This window comes from Metarhizium acridum (genome assembly GCF_019434415.1).
Source record: "Metarhizium acridum strain ARSEF 324 chromosome Unknown scaffold_29, whole genome shotgun sequence".
NCBI lineage: Eukaryota > Fungi > Ascomycota > Sordariomycetes > Hypocreales > Clavicipitaceae > Metarhizium > Metarhizium acridum.
This window is the reverse complement of record NW_027094017.1, coordinates 2381723-2408210: the sequence shown is the minus strand read 5'-3', so window position 1 is coordinate 2408210 and position 26488 is coordinate 2381723. Positions and strand designations below refer to the sequence as shown.

The 26488-nt window shown below is 53.3% G+C and overlaps 10 protein-coding genes across 10 annotated transcripts; 4 read left to right on the top strand and 6 right to left on the bottom strand.

Moving 5' to 3' along the window:
• Positions 1-48: 48 nt before the first annotated feature.
• On the bottom strand, positions 49-1670 carry SEC20_2 (Protein transport protein sec20). Its single transcript, XM_007811946.2, has 2 exons — positions 1017-1670; positions 49-953 (listed from the first exon to the last, which is right to left on the bottom strand). Exons 1-2 carry the CDS (start codon positions 1310-1312, stop codon positions 71-73), a joined length of 1179 nt encoding a protein of 392 aa, XP_007810137.2. The 5' UTR covers positions 1313-1670; the 3' UTR covers positions 49-70.
• Positions 1671-2671: 1001 nt separating this feature from the next.
• Positions 2672-3021, top strand: MRPL44_2 (39S ribosomal protein L44, mitochondrial; the record flags this gene model as incomplete). The annotated part of the gene is made up of 2 exons (XM_066118438.1): positions 2672-2852; positions 2909-3021. The coding sequence occupies 2 exons, from the start codon at positions 2672-2674 to the stop codon at positions 3019-3021; spliced, it is 294 nt and encodes a 97-aa protein (XP_065977042.1).
• Positions 3022-3174: 153 nt separating this feature from the next.
• IPP1_3 (Inorganic pyrophosphatase) lies at positions 3175-5162 on the bottom strand. Its single transcript, XM_007811948.2, has 5 exons — positions 4319-5162; positions 4022-4144; positions 3611-3954; positions 3444-3554; positions 3175-3388 (listed from the first exon to the last, which is right to left on the bottom strand). Exons 1-5 carry the CDS (start codon positions 5042-5044, stop codon positions 3253-3255), a joined length of 1440 nt encoding a protein of 479 aa, XP_007810139.2. The 5' UTR covers positions 5045-5162; the 3' UTR covers positions 3175-3252.
• Positions 5163-6232: 1070 nt separating this feature from the next.
• J3458_004824 (uncharacterized protein) lies at positions 6233-7275 on the bottom strand (the record flags this gene model as incomplete). Its single annotated transcript, XM_007811949.2, has 2 exons — positions 6233-6583; positions 6649-7275. The coding sequence occupies 2 exons, from the start codon at positions 7273-7275 to the stop codon at positions 6233-6235; spliced, it is 978 nt and encodes a 325-aa protein (XP_007810140.1).
• A 7136-nt stretch (positions 7276-14411) lies between these two features.
• Positions 14412-15925, bottom strand: J3458_004823 (uncharacterized protein). The gene has a single exon (XM_007811311.2). The coding sequence runs from the start codon at positions 15547-15549 to the stop codon at positions 14668-14670; it is 882 nt and encodes a 293-aa protein (XP_007809502.1). The 5' UTR covers positions 15550-15925; the 3' UTR covers positions 14412-14667.
• A 190-nt stretch (positions 15926-16115) lies between these two features.
• On the top strand, positions 16116-18127 carry MRH4_1 (RNA helicase). Its single transcript, XM_007811310.2, has one exon. The coding sequence runs from the start codon at positions 16153-16155 to the stop codon at positions 17962-17964; it is 1812 nt and encodes a 603-aa protein (XP_007809501.1). The 5' UTR covers positions 16116-16152; the 3' UTR covers positions 17965-18127.
• A 225-nt stretch (positions 18128-18352) lies between these two features.
• On the top strand, positions 18353-20317 carry J3458_004821 (uncharacterized protein). Its single transcript, XM_007811309.2, has one exon. It carries the CDS (start codon positions 18520-18522, stop codon positions 20179-20181), a length of 1662 nt encoding a protein of 553 aa, XP_007809500.2. The 5' UTR covers positions 18353-18519; the 3' UTR covers positions 20182-20317.
• A 396-nt stretch (positions 20318-20713) lies between these two features.
• On the bottom strand, positions 20714-21756 carry TIP41_1 (Tap42 interacting protein; the record flags this gene model as incomplete). Its single annotated transcript, XM_007811308.1, has 2 exons — positions 20714-20833; positions 20920-21756. The coding sequence occupies 2 exons, from the start codon at positions 21754-21756 to the stop codon at positions 20714-20716; spliced, it is 957 nt and encodes a 318-aa protein (XP_007809499.1).
• Positions 21757-23355: 1599 nt separating this feature from the next.
• On the top strand, positions 23356-25300 carry IPL1_1 (spindle assembly checkpoint kinase). The gene is made up of 3 exons (XM_066118437.1): positions 23356-23715; positions 23801-24784; positions 24857-25300. The coding sequence occupies exons 1-3, from the start codon at positions 23620-23622 to the stop codon at positions 24971-24973; spliced, it is 1197 nt and encodes a 398-aa protein (XP_065977041.1). The 5' UTR covers positions 23356-23619; the 3' UTR covers positions 24974-25300.
• Positions 25301-25359: 59 nt separating this feature from the next.
• ATP23_1 (Mitochondrial inner membrane protease atp23) lies at positions 25360-26278 on the bottom strand (the record flags this gene model as incomplete). Its single annotated transcript, XM_007811306.2, has 2 exons — positions 25360-25587; positions 25676-26278. The coding sequence occupies 2 exons, from the start codon at positions 26276-26278 to the stop codon at positions 25360-25362; spliced, it is 831 nt and encodes a 276-aa protein (XP_007809497.2).
• Between the last annotated feature and the right edge of the window lie 210 nt (positions 26279-26488).

The window sequence follows — 26488 nt, the reverse complement described above, 5'->3', positions numbered from 1 at the left end:
AACGAGGAGTATCAGGGAGAAGGTATCGAACTTTTTTATATATAGACGTATGCTTTGTATCATCAACACCTTACAATTCATCGCGTTGCGTGTCCGTCTCCGGCTCCCACACCCTCTTCAAAGGATTTCTCGGCCGATCCTCCGGATTCCCATTTTCATCCTCAACCAGATTCCCCAACTGGTCAGCCTCCGCCACAGCCTGAGCAACCTCTTCAATCATAGAATCCTCACCGGCCCCCGCGTCCCTCTTCTCTCTGACCTGCGCCGTCGGCAAGTCCTCTCTAGGCAGGCCTTCTGCGGAGACCTTTGAATTCCCTCCCACGCCACCAACTTTCCCGGACTCGCCAGCTCCTCGCGGCATCATGGCATTGCCCGCTTTGGAGCCCACTCCAAAGACTATCCGCAGCGGCAACCAAACCAGATACCACATGGGCCCGTACAGAAGCCGCCTGAATAGCAACCACGCCCCCGTCGCCATCAGCATATACATGGCCGTCTGCAAATACCATGTGTCGCTCTTCTGTGACCGCAGCAAAGTCCCCAGCAAGTCCTTTGAACTGGCAAGCATGCTACCCATCGTGGTATACGATTCATTGAGCTGTTTCAGCGTGGCAGAAGACTCGGTGAGAGTCTGGTGTGCATACTCGCTGCGGAAGAGCTCTGCGGCGATGAGGTCGTGCGTGCGGCGAAGCGCATTGGTGACGTTGCTGCTCGCGCCGACGGTTCGCTGCTCGTCTTCACTGAGATTGGAGTGTTGGTGGTGCTGTTGGACGTATCGCTGGGGTCGGGGCATGGGCGCAGGCGCGGATGCTTCGTCGGGTTCGGGCTGGGGGATATCTGGCTCGGAGACGGGCCGGGAGTAGGACTGGACTAGGAGTTGCCGTTCTAGTTTTTGCGCCTTGGCCAGGGATTCTCGTGCTGCTAGTCGTGCTTTTCGAAAGTCGCCTCGACAGCTGTTCAGTCAGTACGCTGGTTGGTGCCTGCATCTTTGGGGGAGAGCAAAGGGTCAAAAATACTTGACTAGTTCGGCACCAAGCCGTTCAACACCATCCCTTAATATTGTTTTGTCGTCGCCATCCGGCCGCACGAACTTGACTTCTTCCCGGAGGAGTTCTTGCTCTTCTAGGCCATTTCGTAACAACAGACTGATTTCTGCGCTCAACTCGCCGCTTACGCTGCTTTCTTCGTCCGTTCCTTGGGGCACGGAGCCGGGTTGGAAATCGAGATGGGCGAGCCGGTCGATCAACTCCCTTAGCTGAGCTGTGGTCTCCTGCAGAGCGGTAAACCGCTCTTGCAGGGCTGCTAGGGACATTGTGAATCGGGGTCTTGGTGGGAACACGTCCTCTTCTTTGTATATTTGGGGGGTTGCAGGACTAGAATGACCATCACCTGGACTGGTTCATAGTCTCAAGACAGCATGGCAGCTCTCGGGAACAGCATAGTTGTGTGGGGCTGTGACGTGGTACGTTTGGGCTGATTGGCGTTTTGGTTTTCGGAGCTTCAAGTTATCACGACGTTCGACAATTCAGGACTCCAACCGGACAAATTCACCGACGCACCACAGCTGGCAACTTGGGAAACAAAACATCCGACATTGACAGTTTTTGTTGCATTCGATATTTAATCATGCGAATGTTCCGAGAATGGATAATGCCAAAATGTACAAAAATGGGAACAAATTTCGCACAGGCGCCAGCCATCCTTTCAAGTCAATGATGCACCACGTAAAGTGAAAAACAAAAGGCACACGATAACAGAACATCAGACTCCATACCGACAGCTTTAGAATTTTATCAATCAACTACCAAACTATCCAAGCCCAGCCAAAATTCAAAAATCAGCCCAATGATTCACCAACTCCTCCCCCAATCCCATCACCACCACCCCGTCACCGGTAGCCCAGACCAAGCCCAGGCACCAAAGTTAGCATCATCCTACCACTGCAAAGGCGCAACATACCTGGGTGAAGGAAAAAAGGTGAAGCATCGCCCTCCAGGAAGAATAATCGGAATCGAATCATGGCTATCAGCCACGCCACGCATCGCACTCAAGTGTCAACACACAATCTGCGCAGCAGCTTCCCAGAGGAGACGACCAAAAATCCCCCCAGAAGAGGACTAAGGCGACCCTGATATTTCTGATGCCAACTGCGGACGTCGATTGACGCCGAGCCCTCACGGGCAGGCCCGTCCTTCTCGTTATAAGAGTGACCGCGGCAAAACAAGTTTCCAAGTTTTTCAGTGTAGAGGCTTCTCCGAATTTCTCACATGCAAATATCTTTCTGCCACTCCCGAAAAAAAAAACAGGGAGCAGAAATTGAGATTTTTTTCTCCTGTCAGATCTAGTGAACCAGATTGCGGGGAGAATCTCCGTTTGTTAGCATGGAAGCGTGGCGTTTCCCAGAGGGCGATGCTTGAGGAAAACAAAAGGAAGAAGAAACAAAGCATCCGCCTTTGCTCGAGCAGTTTTATGTCGCTGCGGGACCTAGTTACATACGCTTTTTTTTTGGCGTGGAGGAAACGTGTAGCACGTGACGTGGAGCCGCAGCGTACTCGTCCAACGAACGAACCGACCGGTTTCTTCTGGGATGGATCAAGATGCCAATTGAGCCTCAATCGCCATTTTCTACCGCCTGGTCCGGTCACCCCGCGCGGTGCGTCCCGTCTTCAAGATGATCACAAAATTTGTGACCGAGATTGCGGCCAAGTTCAACCCGTTTTCAGCATGCGCAAAGCCCGCTCGACTGTTCCTCACGTTTCTGCCTCCTAATGCCCGTGCCAACGGTACATCGATAACGACAACTCTTCTTCCTCGAAATTCGACCGAGGCAAGCTCATTAAAAGTCAGGTTCAGTATGTGGCCTATTTGATGTGTGGTACATGGCGACGAAAAAGCTGACAATCTGCAGAGGACGGCAAGGAGCTCAACTTCGACTGTGGAAAGATCAACATCAAGGGACTTGTTGAGGAAGTAGACCGGCACTCTCGTCAGTTGCAAAAGGCAGCCGACTTAACAGAATAAACATGTGTCATAATAGCCTACTGTTTTGCATTTGCGGCGTTTTTGTGTTACAATAGGGGCATACCGAGATGCTGCCCAAATCGCAGGTCTACGCATGTACAGTGAATAGATTTGCTAAAAGCAGAAGACTTTTTTGTATAATCTTGAGGGGGGGTTGCTATGCAGCCTAACTACTCTTTGTTGTATTCATGATACTCATAAATTATTCTGCCCCCCACGCATGCTGTATGCTTAGGCTGAGTTACCGCTGATGAAGTACCATTTCTCAGAGGTGGGATCCACTGCCGCAGGAGGGAGCTCCTCGTGAGGCTTGACTTCGGGCGGCGTAGCCCTGTAGTCACCCTTGCCCACAAGTGTAGTGTTGGTGCTGGAACACGTGTTAGTACAATGGCTACGAAGAATACTCTTTTGTGGAGTCTTACATCTTGATCTTATCGGCGGCCTTCTCTCTCTGGCCCTGTCGGGGTTCCGTCTTGCCATCGAGGAGGCGGCTCCAGGCCTTGTGGCACTCCTTAATAATATCATTGGCAAATCTTCAACACCATGTTAGCATGCAACTAGTAGTCTGAACAATTAGGATGGACAGTACTCTTTGTTCTTGGTCTCGCCAGTGAAAGCGAACTGGTTCTCGGGTTTACCGTGAGGGATCTTGTAGATGCGGAACCACTCGTTGGTGGCACGTAGAAGGCCGGGCAGCTTGGACTCGATGTCTTCGGCGGTGTTGAGTTCAGGAGCCAGGGGGTCGTTGACGTCGATAACAATGACTTTCCAGTCTGTCTCACCCTCGTCGAGAAGAGCCATGATGCCGAGAACCTTGACCTGCTTTACCTGTCCGGTATAACCAACTTGCTCGCCGATTTCGCAAACGTCAAGAGGGTCGTTGTCACCATAGGCCGCGGTGTGTTGGTCTTCATGCGCGGGGTCCTCCCATGTCTGAAGAAGGGCGTCAGTTACCAAAGTCATTACAACAAGATATGCTGGCCTAGGTAATACCACTTACTTGGGGGAAGGCACCGTAGTTCCACAGGTAGCCCCTGTGGGGGAAACAGTTGCGAACAAATCGAAGATTGCCTGCCTTGTCCTTGTCCTGCACGATGGGATTGAGCTCCTGTTCCTTGGAGATCTGGTTGAGACGGGTGATGGTTAGCAAGACTGTCTCCCCTTCGGTTTGAGCGGACGCGCAATGGCCAGCAAGATTATTTGCTTGCGGGAAAAATCGGGCCGTTGCCAACTTCTCTGTCAAGCAAACAGAGCTTCAAAACAGACACACACACACAAAAAAAAGGTTCATACATACCTCGAGCTTGGCATTGGTCCATCGGGGAATCTCAACAACCATGTTGAGAATGCCCTTCTCCTTGTCGGCATAGAGGGGAATATCGTGAAAGGGGGAGATGACCTTGCTGCTGACTTTGGCCCCCTTCTGGTGAACATGCTGCTCAATGTAGAGCTTGAACTCCGGGGTGTTGAGGGCACCATTCTTGCGAACGGCGTAAGTGACTTCGGAAGCCATTTTGGGTGACGTGGATGAGGCAGAGGATGGTGATGACGGGGAGGAAGATGTAGAGGAGAAATATTGGGTAGCAGAGCCCGACAAGTGACGAGCAATTTGCGCAGTTCGTCGTGACGAGACAAAGGATGAGGTGATTCGGTGGGATGGAGAAAGAGGGGGCGGGGCTTGCAGACCCATAGCCATAATCCTGGTATGGAACTTCGCAGACGGCGAGGCAGGGGCAGCGGCCTTCTGTACTGTTTGCCGCGGCCCTGAGGGCGCTGAGAGCGCTGCACCAGTGGTTGTCCCTGGTTGGCGGCACGCACACCTGGCCAGAGTCGCCGTTAGCAGCGTCGGCGGTTGCTGGCCTTGCCGTTTGACCGAAGTCGATGTTGTTGTTGATCTTGTGGCCGGTCCAGTTCGGGATGCTGTGCCTGATCCAACAGTGCCGTGATTGGCCCAGCTCAGTAGCTGCGACAGACTCTGCAGACGCCGCGGGTCTTGGAGTCGAAATCCACGTTGGGAGAGCATCAATTGGGCTTGTTTGTGCTGCGTTGGGCAAGAGGGGCCGTGCCAGTCTTTATTCCTCTGGCAGTCTGGTTCTGTTGGGCTGGCGTGTGCGGATCCGGGAGAGTGGGAATGAGCACTTCAAAACCGAGGTTATTTTCACTCGATGCTTCTGCAGAGCTAGACACTAGGTTCTGGTTTTTAGCAGTTTGGCCGTCGGAGTTGCTGCGACCGACGAAATTAAGGCACGGACGGGCACGGGGAAGCACGGGAGCGAACTTGGGAACGCCGACTGTCCTGGAGCCAATAATTCGATCCCACGGTGGGCCAAATGCCTAGCCGTTCTAGCTCACCCTGCGGCGTCACCTCGGCTCTCATCAAATTCATCAGTCTTTGCCAAGGACCAGTCTTCGCCCGTATACGGAGTATCACAACGCCTCATTCTATTGCGCCATGTGCCGTTGTCATGCCTTTCTTCTTCTTGCTTTGCGTGACTGAACGTATTTCGTCTTTTCCATTGCATGGACTTGCGCAACGTCCACGATGCCTACCACCCACATCATCACCTGGCCTCGGCAGCACGAAGCGTAACGACAGCATTGTGTCTACGCATTCCAAAACTGTTTGCTTGCCCCCGATAACTGACAAACTGCGCACACAAGACATCATTCTTGGTGACGCAACATTACCACTCGACCATCAGCCAGCCAGTCATCGGTTACAATATTGGGCGGACGCCCTCGAGGTTTCACGACTCTGGCACAACAGCGCGGAACAGACCAGGTTACGGGCCATGTAGCTTTGTAAGCTCGAATTCTATAGGCAGCAGGACGTTGAAGGACGTGGCGCTCTGTATGTCATGTGCAGCCGCGTTATTATGCCGGATACTCCTCATCTGCGTTTCTTCACCTTGTGTGTCGGCAAGTTGTCGAGTAGACATGTGCGGCACGGTTCGCCTTCCATTAAGCATTTGAACTGAGATGAGATCAATTGAACACAAAGCTGTGACAAAAGAAGATCTGCCGAGTAAGGCCAATTTATTAAATACTCGGCTGCAATACTCGACACATAGTAAACCCAGTACAACCTACATCAGAGACGGCCCCTTGCCATAGACATAACACTAGAAGCACCAGAATTCCCAAACCCAACAAAGAAATAGAGTCATACTAGCCTGATAAGCAGTAATCGTTTCAAAAGCCATACAAATTGTTAAGCTGACTCCGGAATCTTCGTTCCAGTCTCAGTCTCCTTTGGGCCATCATCCGCCTCAATGTCGAGAGCTGGTTGCTTCTCTTTGGCAGGGGAAGTCTCCTCGACTGGGGCATCATACGGTTCGACCTCTGGTCGCCAGTCGCGAAGGTCATCCTCGCAGTCGTTGAGGATCTGACGGGCCTGGCTACCCTCGGTATAGTTGGGCCGAGTATCACCCGGGATAACCGGTGTATCGTCGAGAAGGGACAAGAGACGGCGTCCGTGCTTGGCAAGGATGATCTGCTTCTCTGCTCGCTCGATAGTGGCGAGGAACTCGGCATCATAAGCTTCCTTGAGCTTCTGACGAGTCTATTCATTTCATTAGCAGCCTTTTGTAAACGATGCGACATGGGCTATCATCATGGCGCACTCACAATGTTGCTCAATTGGGCTTCGGCAACCAAATTCTCGGCTTCAGCGCGGACAAGCTCCTGCTCCAGGACGACCAATCTAGCACTCTCGGGCTCCTTCATCTTGAGCTTCGCAATCTCGTCGGCAATCTTGGCCTTGCCAACACGGCTAGGCTGGACGCTCTTCTCAGTGTTACGGATGGACTTGAGACGTCCACGAGAGTCGTCCAACGCATGGGCATAAGTGTCTTCCTGCTCGCCAATCTCGCTCAAAACCACACCAACCTTGTCAGAAATGTCGCTTACGGCGTCGTCACCAGTCTGTTCTCCCCACTCGGATAGTTGAGTAGCAATGTTGATGCGCTCGCGACCAGCGGCTTCGTGAGCATTAATCAGGTTATTCTCAGACTTGATGAGCTTGAACAGCTTGCGTGACAGCTCGGGCTGAGACTGGCCACGGAGGGAGCTGAAGGAGAAGCTCGGAAGCTGGCTGCCGGAGCTGGAGCCTTTGCCGGACTTGCCTCCAGAGCGGATAGAAAGCGCGCGATTCCTGTGGGTGGGAGGACTGTTAGTTACCGATTCCCCAGAGTGGTAGCGCAGGTAGGCTGGACCAAGCTGCATAAAGGAGCCGTCGAAGCTTGATCGCGACATGATGAAAGGATGGCAGTGTCACTATAACGCAAAAACTAAAGCTGTCTGCTGTGGTCCGCGTGGTGTTGTAGGACGCGGCATCGTCGGAGTCACTTACATAGCGGCGGCTTCGGGGTATCTTTGGATTCGAGGCAACTGCGATGACGAAGTAGAGGCAAGTACGCCGTCTGTTGCTTCCGAATATGATTCTATGTCAGCTCATGCTCCCAGTGCCCAACAAGCTCCCCGAGGAGCCTAAGTATCCAACCTCCTCAAATCGAGGCAAATCGAGGCAACTCTCCGCCAAGCCCCGATAAAAGATGTATAGACACACTTACAATCAGCGTCGACTAGTTTGCACGTCGGCGTCAGCTTCGATCCTAGTAAGCTGCACAAGATGACCAGCCAGGGATCCCAGTAATAAAACAACAAAATCCCGGGTATACGAAGCGCGAAAGGAAGGAGGGGAAGATCAGCCAAGCCCAGCGGAGCAAGAGGCGCAAGTAGGGTCTGAAGAGGAAGGGAAGGGTAACGGTGATGCAAGTTTGTGTCGGGTGTCAGGGCAAACAGGCTGACCAGGGCACTGGTATAATTTTTCACTCAAGAGAAACGACTTGACGAGACACAAGCCCCGGAAATGAATCTCTGGTCTATTATTCTGGTCGGTATAGGCGCCAAGAGGTGTCTCGGAAAGCTTCCTCGACTGTGGGATGAAGCCTTACATGCTCGTGGTGACGGCATGCGCCATGATGTCATTCACTGGGCGGAAGCGATCTCTTTACGCAATTTGCAGCGACCACCAACCAGACAACACTTCAGCTGATCCCCGATGTCCAGTCCCACCCCCGCCAACACCAGGACACCATCGGTGGCTGCTACTGGACCAGACGTTTAATCGTGCCTCGCCCCACATTTAGTACTGGTTCGCAAGGCCTCACCAACTAAAGTTGGTGCTTATCAGCAACGCGGCCACATTAGCAACGCGGCTACGTATATGTAAAAATAAAATACTACGCCACCCCTTGCACGTTAGAGCTGTGGGTGCAAGGGGTACGATCATCCGAAGGCTGGGAGTCCTTGGGCCAAGCAACTATTAAGCCATTACATTTAGCTAGCTATCTAGTTATGCAGAGCCGTGGTCTGACCTATATGGATTCCGTGTAAGGACCTGTCGTCTTCTATGCCGCTCATCCCTCATCTTCATCTTCATACCCTCTGGTGGAGACTCGTAAAACAGGTGACCACGATCAAAGGGCGCATCCAGCATCAAGCCCTGGAGCGTTTTTACGCGAGAGACAGCTACGTAGCTTAAACCAGTCTGAAAGTCCCGACAGGAGAGATCTGTCACGATGACATCTTCAGTGATGCTCTGCGACTTGTGAACCGTAATGGCGTAGCATACGATCAGGGGAAACTGCGTGCGAGTGCAGAGAGTGCTTCCGATGAGGAAGTCCCTGTCTACTGGGAGAATCGGGACAATCTTTCTGCCATCAGCGGTGGTCAGGAACACAGGTCCACTGTACTTGTCAAACTCCATCATGATAACACAGGGAGGGTCTTGGACTGGGTCAGCCCCCGGTGCCCAGCCGATATCGTAAACGGTACCGCGAGCGCCGTTGCAGAGACCAACTGGCTGCCAAAGGTTAGATGTCAGCATCAGACGGGCGCCAATGCATATAGGGATCTGCTTCGCAAGGTTGCCCGCCTTGTCATCAGGCGCCGCAGCCGCGCCAAGGCCGACATTCTTAGCCTTGACCTGAATGACTGGCCGGCCGAGGCGGTCGAGGTGGTAGTGGTTATATTCGTTCACCCTATCTTTCGTGGCGTATACTCGCAAGGCGTTGGCGAACCTGGCGACCTCCAGATCATCTAGCTTCGCCTGTACTCGACCGGAAAGGAGTTTCCAGGACTCGACTGACAGTTGGAGGAGCCGCAATTCCTCGAGAGCTGTGCGAAACGCCTTCTGATCGTCGCCCCGTTGCCGTTGGACAACCTTCAAGAAGACTGATTTATCGAAGCGTCTATATGCGTTCCTGCCTTTGATCTCCACTCCCTGCACCTCTTTATCGTAATAGAGCGGCTTCTGTAGCACGGGTGGAAGCTGGAAGAAGTCGCCAACCAGAAGGATGTTAAGACTACCAAAGAACTCCTCATTCCTACTCGGGAACGCCTCGCGCAGGCGGTCATCGATCCAAGAAAGCTGTCGCAGTCCCAGCATGCTCTTCTCATCGATGATCAGGTAGTTGATGTCCTTCAGCTTCTTCTGGAGCTGGGCCATGTCAGTGGGCGAGAGGGGCTTGAAGTCCTTGTTGATTGGAAGGTGTAACAGGGAGTGCAAAGTAGTGCCCGATATCTGATTTCCCGCGACGCCAGTGGGCGCGGCACGCCAAACAGGTGTCCCTCTCCCGGCAGCAGCGGCTTGGAGGTGCGCGGAGAGCAAATTAATGAGGTATGACTTCCCGGTACCACCTCCACCATCCACATGGAGCAGCAACTGAGAGGGTTCCTGATTCAGGAAGTGGTCCATCACGGTATCGTATACTAAGCGCTGATCCCGGTTTAGGGAATCTCGAGCTTCCAAGGGCTGATGATCCACATCAAGGTCAAGGCGGTTTGCCGCCTTGCGTTGCTTCCAGTAGTCGCCCTTGAGAATACCGTCATCAGTATACCGTCCAACGTGAGGGGTCCAATCATAATTGATGTCGATGTCTCGGCGGCCGAGCATGTCGATATCCTCTTCCTCCAGCGGGCGGTCGGGAAGCATGCGGGCGAGTTCATGCCAGTCTTCATCCACAATGGGCTCTTCATGGACCTCAAGCTCAAATTCGTCGTCCTCAGCCCTCAATTCATTTGTATCTGGCTCCCCATAATGATCGTCCGCATGGGTGTCACGGTGCTGCTCTCTGCAAAACCTGTACGCAGCCGCGAAGGAATCGAACCGCTGCCCGCCCACGGTGAGCAACTCCTCTGGAGAGCGATGCGGATGAGCCATCATCAATTTAACACGGCAGAAGTCACCAAACTGGGGAGATGCCTCCACGGACCTGTATCGAGGAAAGTAAGACAGGACTCTCTTCTTCGCGTTGGCAGCGAGTCTCCTCCACGTCTTGAGATTATACGATTGCAGGTACTCGAGGTAAGTTGCATCCTCGTGCTGGTCATTTCTCTCGAGATACCTCCTGTAGCTGCCGACGGTCTCGTTGACATCTTCATCCACGCGATACGAACGTGCATGTTGCTCCAAAGGACGGCAGTCGACAGAGACCACCATCCGCGTGCCTTCCTGCAGAGGAATGTTAAGGAGAAGATGGGAAATCTCCTGCGCCGAGTAATCTCTCTCGGCAATCAGCTTATTCATCAGGCGAGAGGAGAAGGATAATAGCGGCTGAAGGTGTGCCGTGTGCGGCAAAACCTGGTCTGCAAGCTTACAGTAAGGCTCAGTCTTCTTCTCAGATTTGCTGCAATACTTGGCAGCGTACGTAATAACCGCCTGTAGGCTGGTGCAAGGAGATATGTCGATATTGGCTAGCCAGCCTAGTATAATGGCGGGATTGAAGTGATTCATGAGGTTGTCATTCCGCGCCGCCTCGAAGACATAGTACGACTTGCCTTCCTTCCTGATCACTGCGGCCAGCTCCCGCAAGGCACGAGGAAAGTCAAAACGACACTCCCGCTCTGGATTGGCCGCATTGGCCGCCTCGATATCTGCAGCAGCGCCTTCCATATCCCTCGCCAGATCAACGGTTCTCTTCCTTACGCGTAAGCAGTATGTGGTATTGCATCTGTGGCGCTGGCAGCGGTTGACGATTTGTGAGAGACGCAGGAATGTCAGTTCTGTACTCAGTGGATCTACGCTCAGGGGGTTACCCTCACCCTGGGGCATAGTCCTAGTCGGCTCAGGATTAATGGCAGTGATGTGGAATCCCCACGTGCGTGCAAAAACATCACGAGCGGCTTCATCCACCATGTCGACTCTTGGGCAATTCTCCATCCAGTACAGGCCATGGTTGTGCGGACTGCCACGCCCTTGCCATTCATACCGATCCCAGTAATCCGTAATGTTGAACTTCTTGCTTAACACGATATCTCGAAAGAAACAGTATCGGCGGTAGAAATGGAAAGCAGCAATGTGAGGATTCTGACGCAAAAGTTGGCGCGAGAGACCCATCCTCTCGGACTCGGACGCAGCCAGCCATTCATCATATCGGGGCATGTGCTGGTAGAGACTCCGCCAGTGTAAATCTGCCGGGCTGAATGTGATGAATGCACCAGGACATCCAAGGTTGTAGGCATAGGCCTCGAGGTCCTGCCTCTTCCTGTTCCAGAAGGGGCGCGTGCCGCGAATAGGTACCGCATGTCTTGTGATTGAGTTGATTAGCACCTGCGCCTCAGGGTCCTCGCTGTGCTCCAGTGCCTGAACAAGCTGCTCCCGTGTGAGCGGTTCATGACTACCATCGTGTTGCTTCACGAAGAATTTGGACCGTGCACGGGCCTGTGACCGCATCAGAGTATTGAAGGCGACGAAGCGGAAGGTCGGGTGGCGTGCAAAACGCCCGTCATGCCAGCGCATCGCGTGCTCGATGTAGTCCTTGTAGTCGATTGACCGTAGCCGAGGCTCAACAAAGTCGGCTCTCCCGTCAGGAAAGAGGCAGGGAAAAGCTAAGGAGAGTAGGGCATGAGAGCGATTGAACTCATTAATGGGTGTGCGCCGTATATTCGGAAGCTGCAGCTCGTGCTGCACCTGCTCCTGGAAGCTTGTGGAAAGCCTTGGTTCAGCTTCTGGTTCTCCGGCAAGAATAGACCGCAGAGCATCGAGCTCCGTGTCCTTGGCCAAAAGGTCCGGCACCGCAGCCTCGTCCTCCAGGTCCGGTTCTGCCTCCTCATCTTCCTCGGGTCCAACTTCGGCAGCCTCCACCTGGCTCTGGGGGATGTCGTCCAGGACATTGCCATCTTGAGGCAATTGACTCAGCCGCTCTTCGTCGATGACGATGCATCGATAGCCAGGATGATGGCGCCGGAGGTAGTTAAGCCATATGGCAACTGGCTGGCGGCGTACACGGAACTGGCGGGTGAATTGCCGGCTAAGGTTTGCATGGGACGACGTATTGGAAGGACGGAGTAATACAGTGTTCAACTCCCGCGGCAAAAGCGGGAGTTGGTTGTACACCAAGCCAACCTCGCGGAGAAAGTGAACAACATGTCCCCGATATTTGTACTGCTGGCCCCGCACAAGCATAATATTCACGTGGACGTGAACACGGCCTATTAAAGACTCTTCAGTAGGTGTAAGCTGAGGCAATTGAGTCGGTACGGAGCCAAAATCCAACTGGTTGTCCACAGAGAAGAAGTACGGCTCTTCAGGGCCGCGTTTATCATCCTTTCGACAGCAACGCGCACAAATGCCATCAGAATCGATCTTCATCTGGAACCAACGCTCTTGACATCGACCACAAAATTGCATTTGGTCATTGTCCAGCTTTGTCCAGAACTCACGGAGGATTGCTTTATCACGACAGGTCAAGGCGCAAGCGTCCAGGTCCCCATTCCACACCGGATCTTGTGCGTGAAATACGGCCGATTCTTCAGGTGGAATCATCACTGGACTCCGGTACCGTCGTGGCGGCCCCGACGATCGAGTTTGCCTTTGAGATTTTTTTGGCCGCCCTCCTGTACCAGGGGCAGGACCACGGCGAGCACGGCGACGAGGCCCTGACTTTCTGGAAGGCTGCCGCGAGCAATAGCGAAGAGGGCTTTCGTCCAAGGCATTGCTATTATCGTTCCCGTCTTCGTCCCCTAGATCGGAATCAGACTCTACCCCTAGGTGTTCGAGGTACTTCCGTGGTCGAGCAGGTGAAAGCAGCAAGTTGAAATAGTCCTCGACGTCAACATCAGATTCAGAGAACTGTCCCCTGTCATCCGCTTCCTTGGTCATTCCATCCCCATCTGGGAGCTCATTTGCCTGTAGTCGATCTTGACTCCCAGCTACGTTCCGTGGTTAGCTTGAACAAACTGCCGGGACCACAGCACAAGGATACCTTCTCCAGGACCATCAGAACCTTCAAAGACGCCGAGTTGAGAGATTGTGGGAGTTAGTGACACAGCCTCCCCTGCACGGCGTCGTGAACGATGGTCGCGCCGAATAGTGGCCTGCTTGGCCCTGGCGCCGGCCTTGGAGGCATCATCTTGCGAGTCCTTCCCGCCCTTGTGGAACCTAACAGCCAGGTAAGAGTAGTCCACACCAGTCGTGCTGCTTCGGACAGTAGATGGATCAGAATGTGAGGCGACAGGATCGGTCGAGGGCGGCACAGGCGGTGAGGGAGCTAGAGCCCGGAAGAGCCGCGAGCTCGCTTGGGTTGGTGGGATCGGCGTCCCCAGCACTATCTGCGGCTGGCTGCCTGGCTCTCCGAACAAACTCCTAGCTGTATGTTGTTGCCGTAGCTTCTCTGGCGATGTAGGTTGGGTTCCAGATCTCTGGTTAGGAGGCGATAGGCCAGCGTCTCTGTCGGTTCTTTTCGGGGCAGATCTCTCAGCTGAGGTAGGACGGACAGCCAGCTTTCTCAATGCAAGGACGGCACCTTTGGACCTGGCACGCTTGATCAGGTTAGGGAGGCATATATAGTATATCAATGGTGTCAGTTACCTCGGAATTGCGGTGGTCCCGGCATTCCAGACAGGTTGTAGTTGGATTGGCAGATTTCCTCCTGCTAACGAAATTACTTGGTGATTTTGTTCGGTCGCAAGACGGGCAATGGACTGCCAATTCAGATCTAGGACTAATATTACCCCTAGAATCATAATTCATACCCAACCATGCGGTACATCTGTTTCAATAATGGAAGAAAGGCTGCTGGCCAAGCAAACGAACAGATCGCTGGGCAAATTTAGCGATTGTAAACGATTGTAAACGATTGTAAACGATTGTAAACAGAGAAGTAAACAAAGAAGCACCGACAGACGGTGGCTGTCCTTTACCCACTTTTCTAGAGCCACCAACCAATCCAGCCTTCTTTCGCGATTTCCCATACAAAATTTGGACCAATAGAAACTTATTTGTCAAGCCTGCACCAAACCCTCATTATTCGGAAAACTTATGGATTAATGTAGAGTCAGCCTTCGGCTGAATAATGAGATTCTGGCCTGGCCGGCAACTATCTGGGAGGATGTGAAGGCCTTGTCTTGATTGGATAGCGCAGATAGTGTGAACAGTGGGTGAACCATGGAGATGATGTATTGACTTGATCATCTTGTACAAGGCTGTCCTGGGGGACGGGGAGGACGAAAGCAACAGTTGATGCTATTGCGAGAGCAGGAAATTTAAATTCAAGGAGTTTAAATAAATAAATAGAATATAAAATAAAGAATTGCAAAGCTATTTGTGATATGGATCATGAATTACTCGGCTGCACCAACACGCTACCCCTGCAGTGAATAGCCGACATCGCCGGCATCCCGTCCCATCTTTACCAAATTTTCCTTCATATGCTCCGCCAGCTTCTTCTCCTCGCCTTCCAGTGCATCGAAATGCAGCCTGTCTATCCAGTTCCTCAGCCCGTGCTGCAGCACATTCCTCGCCCTCAACGTAGCACCATCTACGTGCCCGGCGCTCCCGTGCAGGGTCATCCTCTCAACCTTGGCATCATAGACGCCCCTGTGCACAATGTTGTTATTGTAAAACACAATATCCCCCGGCCCCATCTTTACAACCAACTGGCAGGGCAGTTCCTTCTCATAGGGGTCGGCGTTCCTCTCCGTGTCCGTCCTGGCGCGGAGGTGGGATCCGGGCACAACCACGAGACTTGCGTCGTCGTAGAGGGCTAGATTCCACTGGGCCGAGAAGGCGGGCTTGCTTAGACGCTCCAGTTCCTCTTGGGCGGTGGCAGTAGGCGGAATGTCGTCCCTGTGCCAGCGGAGCTCAAAGTCGTAGTCGGGCCTGACCAGCAGGTTGAAGAGCTCCATGACCAAGTCGTCCCTGGAACACTGCAGGAGTTGGAGGGTGGGGTTGATGATGGCATCGGAGAAGTAGACCTTGATGAACTCTTCCTGGAAGGGCATATCCGGGTGCATTACGCCCTGGACGCCCCATATCCCCTCGGCGGCTGGGTTTGGCCCGTCGATCTTCCATGGCGGGAACTGTTTGGGGAGGGTGCGGACGTCGGGCCATTTGCCGTGGCGGGCGTTGGATGTTGCGGCCGAGGCGGCCTGGCGTAGTTTCTCGAGAGTTTCGCCGGTGAAGGCCTCGGGGACGACGACGAAGCCGTCTCTGTTGAGACGCTCGAGGAGGGTTGGCTGGGCCATGGTGTCGTAGGTTGGTGACGATGTAGTCTGGTGTTTGTGAGGGTTGTAAGAGAGGGTGTATATGTACGGCGGCGCATGAAAACGAGGGAGAAAAGGAAGGACCGTCTTTTCAATGCAAGTAGACTAAAGCACTTTGTGGTAATCAGATGATTTTTGACTGGTTCCTGGCTTCGTTGAAGCTTCGCAAGTACATACGTTGGCAACGTTGCAGCGCTAAAGCAAGTAACTAATAACTACCAGCAGCCAAGAAGGCGGCAAGCGGGGTTGAAGCAGTTGATTTAACTTTTACTCGCCATCTTTCGAAACACGCGAACGGATGCTGCATGCTGATCCAATTACACAAGTACCTCGAACCTAGCAAGGTCCGAGAGGCAACCCATGTCTGGTATAAGTGGCAGCGAACACACGACGTGCCAGCGCCCCGAGGTGGCATCTCTCTCAGAAGCCTTCTAGAAGACGACGGGCCCCTTGGGTTGAGAGATGCAGGGCCCCAGTTCTATTGCCAGGCCGCCCCCCCCCCCCAAAAATCCCCAAAAAAATATTCCGACTCTAGATGTCGCTTCAATCTTTGCCGCAGATGCTCTTCGGTAACAATCGCACGCAATGGCGCCCAGTTCGATCTGCTCGTTGTGCATCTCGACCCTAGGTCGTCGGATAGCGCCTCGTGCCCTCATCCAGCCGCCCCTGGTGCAACGGTTCGTTTCGCGACAGGCCAAGGCAAGGCCATCTCGCATGGTGCTCTCCGACAGAGTCCATCAATCCCCTGCCTCTGCTGGTAAGCACAGGTCGAGACGCGGCTCAATCGATGGGCCCTTTGCCGGGATGAATAGACGAGTCGCAAATGTTGACCGAAATCGAGCACCGAGGGAGGCGCGAGGGTCCTCAAGAAGAGATTCCAGTGACACGACGTCCCGGCGCGATGAGCGACGAAAACCCGACGATCGCAAGGCACTGAAGATGCAGCGTGCCTTGGCTACTGTTTCGTACGGACGGAGGGCCAGTTTAAAGGACAAGATGTCCCAGTACGACACTTTTGACCAGTTTGACTTGCTGCCAATTGTTAAATCGGCTGTGACTGAGGAGTTGTTCAAGAACATGGTGGACATCAAACCGACACCGGTGCAACGCCTGGCTATTCCCGCGTTATTAGGACAAGCAGGCCCCGGAGAGGACAAGACCCCCAGCAAGGGAATGGAGTCATTCTTGCTGGCCGCAGAGACGGGTTCTGGAAAGACGCTGGCGTACCTCCTACCCGCTATCGACGCCCTCAAAATCGCCGAGGCTGAGGACCCGGACATCAAGGCATACAAGGAGCGCTTTGAAGAAGAAAAGGCACGCCAACAGGTGGCAAACTTCAAGGGAAGAACATTCGACGAGCCACATCCCACAATGGCGCGGCCAAAAGTCATTGTCTTGGTGCCCACCGCCGAGCTTGCCCAGCAGGTCATGAAAGTATCCAAGTCCCTGTCACACGTTGCCAAATTCAAAACGGAAATGCTGTCGTCGGATCTCAAAGCACAGCAGATCCAGCGAAACATCTACGGGCCAAAGGGCGTCGATGTCATTGTTGCCACACCCCATCTGCTCGCATCCATTGCGGACTCGGACCCCAACATATTATCTCGAGTGTCTCACGTCATTGTCGATGAGGCGGATTCTCTGTTTGACAGAAGCTTTGCGTCAGTTACGACCAGCATTATTGAGCGAGCCATGCCATCCATGAAGAAGTTGGTGTGCTGCTCCGCTACCATCCCGAAGAAACTGAACAATTACTTGGCGACCAATTACCCCAAAATGACACGCATCACTACGCCTAATTTGCATGCCATTCCACGACGGGTCCAGCTCGGTGTCATTGACGTCTCGAAGGACCCTTACAGGAATAACAAGGATCTTGCCTGTGCAGATGCAATCTATACCATCGGCAGAGAGGCGTCGGCGTACGAGGGTCCTGTTAAAGGGGAGGTGGATGTCCGTCGGGTACTAGTGTTTGTGAATGAAAGAGAGAAGACGGAAGAGGTAGCAGAATACTTGCGATCCAAGGGCATAGACGCCGAGGCCCTACACAGAGACACCCCGGAGAAACGGCACGGCGAAGTGCTCAGCATGTTCACGTCGCCCGAGCCACTACGAATCACAACGACTGCGGCAGCCGCGGGGCGGCGTCGCTCTCTATCCAATGTAAAGGCCTTGGTGGTTACAGATTTGGCGTCTAGGGGCATCGACACAGTAGCTGTGCGCCATGTCATTTTGTATGATGTTCCGCACACCACTATTGATTTTATTCACCGGCTTGGTCGAGCTGGACGAATGGGTCGTCGTGGCAGGGGTATTGTTCTGGTAGGCAACAATGACCGAAAGGATGTCGTTTCAGAGGTCAAGAACAGCATGTTCATGGGCCAGGCGCTCATTTAAAAAAAAAAGTGTACGATTTTGGGTGTAGAGTTTTATTGTGTGTACGATACTAGGTCGGGAAGGGTGCACATAGAGCCAGACAGGGGACCGGGCATATTAATCTCCAAGAAATAGCAGCATTAATTAGAAGATGACCACGGAATATCCTCCTTTATTATTATTATTATTATTTTTTTAAAAAAAAAATATATAATTACTGGTCTCCAAGCTGTGGACGAGCCGGCGGTCAAGTCCATCTATTCTTTGGTCCCAGCCGTGATTCTGTTTCGACCCAGACCAAGACGGGGCTAGTCCACTGTGTAGCTTCCCGCCCGCGTCGCGACGCGTCTTGGTGCATTTTCTACGGTCAAGGTGCCAAGTACCAAAGTACTCAACTCCCAACATATCCATCCACCTCGATACACGATACATGGAACCAATCTTGAACAAGACAGCCACAATACCCGATTTTGATCTCACAAAGTCTGCTTTATTGTCCCCCTTTCCTCGTCTCTAGATTAATAGCATCAGTTCTTGCAAAACAGTAAAGAGCCTAGCTCTGGTACTTTACCAACCATGCCACGACCAAGGCGGGCGCGTCAGGCGCCGCTCGCCACCGACTCAAATCCACCCGAGCCTGCTGCCGTAACAGATGACCAAGATGAACAGCGCGGCCGTACGAGAGGCCGCACAAGGTCGACGCGATCTGCGGGAGCTCGTCTGCGCCTTGACGAGGAAGACGCCATTCGTGCAGCCAACCAGAGAAGGGATGCGGCTCTAGACAGTCTTGCGAACGAGGACCCTACGTCTACAGCTGGCCCCGATGACACGAGAAGCTCGATTGAAATTGGACGACGCGCCATGGCTACGCCTGCTACGAGAAGGGATACCACTGGCCTGGATCTGGCCGACGACGATGTATTCGGGGACTTGGGCGACAGTTTTGCGGACGGAGATATTCCTGACCCCCCCCATTCAGCGGCCAGCTCCTCCGGGACCCTTAGCCACTTCAAAACACGACCCAGATCTCGCCAGTCCAGCATAATCGGACGCAACGACCCTCCCATTCGACCCAGCAGCAGGGGCACCAACACGCCCGGTGTCAGCTCTTCGTTCAACATTGGCATCTTCCGAAGACGCGCCCGAGAGCCGAGCATCCTGGCTACATCTCGACGACCACGCTCGCAAACGGGCAGTCTGGCAGGCAGTGCGGCGAGCAGCAGAGCAGGGAGCGTAGCACGGGACTCTGAGCTTGAAAGCGAGGGCGAATTCGCACCAGAAGCCGAGTCGACACCTCTGAATCCGAGGCGTCGATCAAGACGTGGTCAGGCACATGTGGCACGCGATCGCGCGCCCTCGCCCTCGCCTGAAGGACGCAGGCGCTCACTCAGAAAGCGAAAGAGCGATGGAAATGCGCAATCCGAAAGCCCCCGACCCGAGAAGATTGCGCGCGTCGAAGCCAACGGCGGCATAGACATCAGCGACTCCGAGCTCTCTGAGTTGGCGTCGCCGTCGCCGCCAGCAGCTCATTTTGCCAGAGCGGCCACGCCTATCAATATGGATGAAATCAATGCCCCCCCCGCCAGCAGTGACTCTGAAGCAGATGATGGTGTCTGGCCAGATATCCACTCACTTGCCAAGAAACACCGCCGCCCATCTATCAATACGCCTCTCAGAAACAATAGGGACGACCTATCTGACGTCTCATCACCGCCATCGCTGACGCACTCTCCCAACTATGCTACCCGGGCCCGAGGCTCCAAACACCAGCGTTCTCAGCAGCCCACCACCGCTGACCTCACAAGCCTGCTCCCTAAACGGCGATATAAGCGTAACAGGGAAGAATCCGATATTGACACCGAAGAGGACGACGACGAGGATACCGGACCAAGACGCAGAAAAGGCAGTCGCCCTCCAAGCAGAACTACTTCCCGTCAGGGGCGGAACATCCTCAAACCAAAGCAAACCCCCGCCTCTGTGCGGCGCTCCGCCAGGACAGCCTCGAAAACATACCGCCCCGAGGAGGACAAGGAGAATGAGAGTGAGGAGGAGGAGCAGGATAATAGTCAGTTCCAGCCCCTTCCGGACGATACGTTTGATGTCGGGGCGTCTGTGATTGAGGATATCCAGAATGCGGAGGAGCTGAAGAGAGCGAGTAGGAAGTTTGAGGAGGTAGATAGATGGGAGTTGTCGTTTGAGGAGGTTACCGAGTCGTCATCGCCACTAGGAGCGCGGTGAAGGTGACAAGAAAAGCTTGATGAGTTATGCCTTGGTGGTCAAACTCGGGTGGGAGCTTGTTTACGGTGTTTGGGAGCATGGGTGCAGGATGGGAAGGGGCCCCGTCGTTGATATTAGTTTAGCATCATGGTTTGCAGGGTGTGCTAATTTTTACTGAATACCCGAGCGGCATACCGCTTGGCTAGTTGACTATTCTGACGCTTTGTTCCCTGGGCCTTTGTGTTGGAACACTATTGTTCGTACTCTATACTTGTCAGCGGGTTTTGGTGACCAACAGAGCAACTTGGTTCATGTGCGTGGGCCTCAACAAACCCCCCCCCTCTTGTGAGTCGTCGACGTGGTAGCAGCGACATTTCTTGCCGACTCCGTAGTCTGTACAAACATCTGACGACCTTGATCTTCGCTTTTGTGCTCGCCTTGGCCCATGCGAATGCGAGCGGCAATGCGCAATTCCTACCTAAAACGCCATGATATCTAGATACGCAATTCATACCAACCCATCTGTTTCCATCTACTCACGCCGGCGCCGCTTCTACTTCAGGCAAAGCGCCTCGGTCTGGTGTTGCACAACGTCGAGCAAGGGATCCAACTCGTTTGGGTTTCGCAAGACAACAGTAATGTCATCTGGTAGACGCCCTGACATGGCGAGCTTCTAACAAGCAACGTTAGCACCCGAGCGTACGGTGAGCGCAGATACGGCAAAAAACAAGAAGGGAAAAAAAAAAGGCCAACACGCACCCGCCTCACGTCGTCAAACTTGGCTTCCTTGGCGGTGTACTCTCGCATCACCTCGTCGGTCTCAAAGTCGACGTATATCCTGGTGTCGCGCAGCCTGACAACCACATTGTCTAGCCTCATGAACAAGCGGCATAGGATCAACATGCGCTGCTGATGGACGCGCACCTTGGCGCTGTACATTGAGATTCCGTTGTCGTCCAGCTCGCTCTCGTACAGAACTACCTCGTCGAAGAAGAGGATCGGGTCACGCCTTTTTAGTAGTTGGATTGGGATCTTCTTGTCCGTCGGTTGGAACTGCGGGAGGACGATGGGGCTGCTTGCAGCCTCGCAGGAAGAGGACCCATCGAATTGCTGCTGCTGCGGCTGCTGGCCTGCTACGCCGACCGTTCCCGCATAGGTCGTCGAATAACTCCAGTCGTAGGGCTTGACAACCTCTTTGATGCTTTGCGTTGTCCCCTCTCGCGTGCTCTCCCAGTCCCGTGCGTAGGCCACCTTGAGCATATGCTTGTCCGTCTTGTCCACGGCGTCCAGCGCATCCGGGGTGTTAAACTCAAAGTACCATTTGGAGGGTCTGTGCAGGATGGACACAATGTTGTCGCCGAATATCATCTCCGGCATGGGGATGCCGATCTTCTCGGTGAGGCGGTCGATGGCGCCGGCCTTGGAGATGGGGAGCTTGCGGGCCGAGATGGTGAAGTTTCCTTGCGAGTGGCTCTTGGTAGCGGCTTGAAGGGCATCACGCGTGGGAAACGGCTCGTTGAGGTCGTTGATGTGGTTGATGGTGGGGGGGCGGCCAGTCGGCCCGGGGGGGACTGGGGGCAGGCGGCTGGACTGCATAGCTGCGCGCTCTCGCGAGGTTTTGCTTTCGACGGCGGGATGGTGATGGCCGTGTCGGGAGCTCGGCCGGATGTGACGTCGGGAGGATTGACTCTGATTGAGGTTTCCATTGATGTCAAGTCAGACTCGAGGGGCCTGGCGGGGCTCTCGGCGGGGGTGGGGCGTTCCTGAATCCTGGCGGCTTCTTACTTCCGTACTTGGAACACTTGCTTGATGGGGAGTGTTTGATTGGCGGCCGGCTCGAGCCTTTGATGATTCTTTTTTTTTTTGTTCTTTTTTTTAATTCTTTTTTCCGTCTCCGTATGACTGTAATTATTAGGTTTCCTAGTCCATGCCGGCTTCGGCCGAATGCCCACTTATGACTTTACCAGCAAACGTAAATCGCTGCTCATACCCAGCAAGCATGTAAGCCGCAACCTTGACTGTGCTTCGGCTTGCTTGGCTTTTGGAATATATATGTGATGCTTTGTCCATGCTAAAGTTAGTGTTTACATTAACGCAACAAGATTTAGTCTCGGCGTTTTATATGGTGAATTATACACCCAAGATTGGAAGTTCATCAAAGGTCCTCCTCGCAAGTCCTTTTGACGGGTAGATAGTTATATTGAATACAATAGTACAGGGCGTCTTTTCAGCTCCCACCTTCTCAATGTCCCTGGCGATACAGCTTCACCAGGATCTTTTCTGTGCCAACCGAAGCCACAATACTTGTGCCCTCATAAACAGGCTCACACATCCGAGTGAATCACGGTTTCCAACATGGAGTGCTGCATGTATGAAGGCGTGCTCCGCCGCTTCAAATGCCAAGTACAAAAAAAGTATTAAACTTTGGCCCGGCTCCAGGCGGACGCCATGTTGGTGCTGCTGTGGAAAAGCCACCTCGGCGTGTGTAGAGTCACCATGTACTTCTAAATTCATATATATAGACATATATTCGTCCTCATGCTTCCGCCCTCCTCGCAACATCAGATACCATCATTTCACAAAGTTGTCTCAGAATCGCAGAGAGCTATTTACTCCCCGCCCTGCACAATCAACTCGAGGACAGACATCTATTACTACCCAGTCGTTCTGTTCCTTCTACCACAACGGCATCCACCACGCTTGCCTTGCCTTTATCTCGGACCTGTGCCCTTGGAACTTCTGCAACAATGCCAGACGAAAGAATGCGCAGAGAGCCCAGGAGACGGACCCAGAGAGCGCCCCAGAGGAATCCATCGCCTCCAACCCCGGTCCATAACCTGCCTCGGGGCCATCCATGTCGGCCAAGGTCTCCTCCTCCTCCCCCCCTTCCCCATTTTCGTCCGGTAACTGCTCAAGACACTGTCTTCAGATACTTGCAGTGGCACAATGGAGTGCTCTACTTCATAGAGTGTGTCAATGGAACCTCTTACTACACCGAGGTTCCTGGCTCCGGCTGGTATTACTTGAGGTGTCAAAGGGGTTGGTCAGAATACTAGCTACTTATCGGGCACAATGCGCGATTAGATGCAGCAGGTGCAGCTGCACATATGTGTCACAGCCAAACATGGCCTGACCAAGCCCGAGGCGACTGAAAAGTCATGGACAATACGATAACTAATTTATTCTGATTCTTGAGCATGTCATTTTTCCCTTGTTGTACTACAGGCAGCCCCACACGTGTCCAAGACGGAGATGGGGCCGGACGTTGTCGTTGCTGTGGCAACCCGAAACACCGACTGTTTGGCCTAAGCCGTCCCGCAACGGCCCTCATCCTATCCCACAGCCTTTATCAAGACTAGCCAGCTGATAAAACTTCCAGTGTCCCTTGTTGCGCTCTCTCGCCCTTTGCGAACTTCCTAGAGCTTCTTGTCGATACACCGCCCGTTCTTTGGGATCCAAATGGCTTCACGGACCCTCGAGACGCGCTTCGAGCGCATGACTGTCCAGGATGAGAATGATCATGGGGAGGGCACGAGGCTCTACGCAAAAGGCAAGGTAAGCAAGCAGCCAGCAGACGCCGATTCTCAGATGGTGCCAAAGAGCCTTGATTGTTGACGCCGAGTTTCTCTTTACCCCCCAGACCGTTGTTGCATCATCGGCGGCAGCACAACAACTCTCCCACGGGAACGGTCGGACAAACCTGTTCAAAGTGGCACTTCAGTCGCAGAGCCACAATGCCGTTGCGGCCGTCACTCTCCCTTCACAAGCTGCCCAGCGAAAAATCAACAACCCGGCATCACCTACCCGCAAGCCATTGCCGTCAACGGGATCAGCACGCTCGTCAGAAGAAGGGCCAGAGGCGACGGTTGGCAAGGCCTCGCTGGTAGAGCAGCCCGGCCTGCCGAAGCAATTCCACCTGGGAATGTTTGAAATCGGCCGCCCCCTTGGCAAAGGTAAATTCGGTCGCGTTTACCTTGCCAGGGAGCGCACCACGGGCTTCATCTGCGCTTTGAAGGTCCTGCACAAGAGTGAAATCCAGGGCGGCGGCGTCGAGCGCCAAGTTCGTCGGGAGATTGAGATTCAGAGCAACCTCCGCCACCCTAATATTCTCCAAATGTTCGGCCACTTCCACGACAGCAAGCGCATCTTTTTGATTCTCGAGTTTGCCGGCAAGGGTGAGCTGTACAAGCACCTGCGGAGGGAGAATCGCTTCCCGGAGTGGAAGTCGGCTCAATACATTGCCCAGATGGCATCGGCCTTGAGGTACTTGCACCGCAAGCATGTTATTCACAGGGATATCAAGCCTGAGAACATCTTGATGGGCATCCATGGCGAGATCAAGATTTCCGACTTTGGCTGGAGTGTGCACGCTCCTAATAATAGGCGCAAGACCATGTGCGGAACGCTGGATTATCTGCCGCCGGAGATGATTAAGCCTGGGTCGTCGGATAATTATTACAATGAAAAGGTGGATTTGTGGAGTTTGGGTGTTTTGACGTATGAGTTCCTTGTTGGAGAGGCTCCGTTTGAGGATACGCCAGTCATGACTCAGAGGAGGATTCAAAGGGCAGACATGTCGATTCCGTCGTTTGTCAGCCCGGAGGCTAGTGACCTCATCAAAAGGGTACGTATTTTATTCGTCTATTTCGTTCCTGGCCCGATGGTAAGATGCAGTTTGGCTAACCTGTGTGGCAAGCTTCTTGTTCTTGATCCCGAGAAGAGAATCTCTCTTGAGCAAGTCCAAGTCCATCCTTGGATTGTGAAGCACTGTGTCAAAGGAGAGCGAGCTACCAATCGTGAGAAGGGACGTTGAAGGAACGCGGGCATATATGCAAGTTCTTTGGCCATCTGTTGGAGTTATCGTAGTCGCAAACAAGGGCGGAGTTGGTGTGCAGCAACAGTGAAGTGTTTTGGATTCATCGGCATGCTTTGGAGTAAAGGGTTTTTCTTTCTTTCTTTTTTTTTTTTCTTTTTTTTCTTTTCGTTTTCCACTCACCCCTCCCGGTCCCTTGTTTCTTTGGGGGGAGGTGGAAGACTTCAAAAGGACCAAACAATATGCAGCAAAATATCTGAGCAACTCGGGGGTTTCAGAGTATCCTTATAGCATTGAAATAATACAGACACGTCTAACATGACGTCCTCCTGTGGGGAGATTATGTGGTTTTGTTACAAGTTTCATCGTTCAAATAGGCCTCCTCATCACCTGTATACCTCGTCAAAGGGTCTCGTATCGGAGAAGCATGAATCCCAAACTTCGTTGACAACCTTGGTCGCTTGTACGTCATCTTTGCACCGCGGTCGGGCCATGACGGATTGTATCGCTCGTCTTCTGACGCAGTTTTGAAATTGTTGCGTGACGGACCATTGGCCTCGGGTGAAGGCTTCTCTTGTCCATCGACACTCGCCGCTCAACATTGAAGCTCGGATCTGGGAAGAAAACATGTCAGTATGGCCATACTGATGCCTCGTCACAAGGAACCTGGTGGGCTGCAGAAAGCAAGATGTGCAGACTAACCTCGGTGCATGCGGCATGCTTCAAGTTCTTGTCTCCTACCCAGTCCATCTTCCATCGCAAATGATCCCACGCATGAACCATTTCATGTGCCACCGTGTCTTCCATGTGCTTACGATCTCGCACCTCATTTGCACATATCAGGATGCCATGGTTGGGATCGAAGCCGCCGGCCTGGCGGTTTACCGTGCCATCCTCCTCCAGGATAGAGGGGCATCGACGGCAATGGATGTTGGAGCGGTCCAGCTTGCCATTGAGGTCTTGGATCTTGTCGGAGAGAAATCGAACTACGGGGGAATATGTGAATAGCCAGTCCTTGTACTCTTCGCAGCGTTTACAGTCCCGCTCCTCGTGGACCTTGTACCGCCATTCTCTATAGTGAAACTTGCCCTCTGGGGTCATCTGGTTCGACAGGATCTTGAAGTAGTTCATCCACCATTTCGTCTCGGGATCGAAGCCAGTGCGAGCAGGATCGTTGACCAATTGCCTCGGTCGGTCTGGCAGTTTTCCGTCACTTGGCGCGTCAGCAGCAGCAACCTTGAGCGAAGCCGCTGCTGCTGCTGCGGACGTCGATGTCGACGGCGGCGTGGCGCTCGAGGACGCCATTGCGGTTACAACCCTCTTGTTTCTTGTTTTGCTTTGCCTCTCAACCTCTCTCCAGGCAAAGGCGGCTGTCTCCGCCTTGTTTTTTTTTCTGCGCCGGTTGATCTCGTCCTGGATATATTAGAGGTGGGTGAGGCTGGCCGCTGACTGGATATTGAGCTTGAAATATAGTGGATGAAACGCCGCCCCTACCATGTACTCCGTACCTGGCAA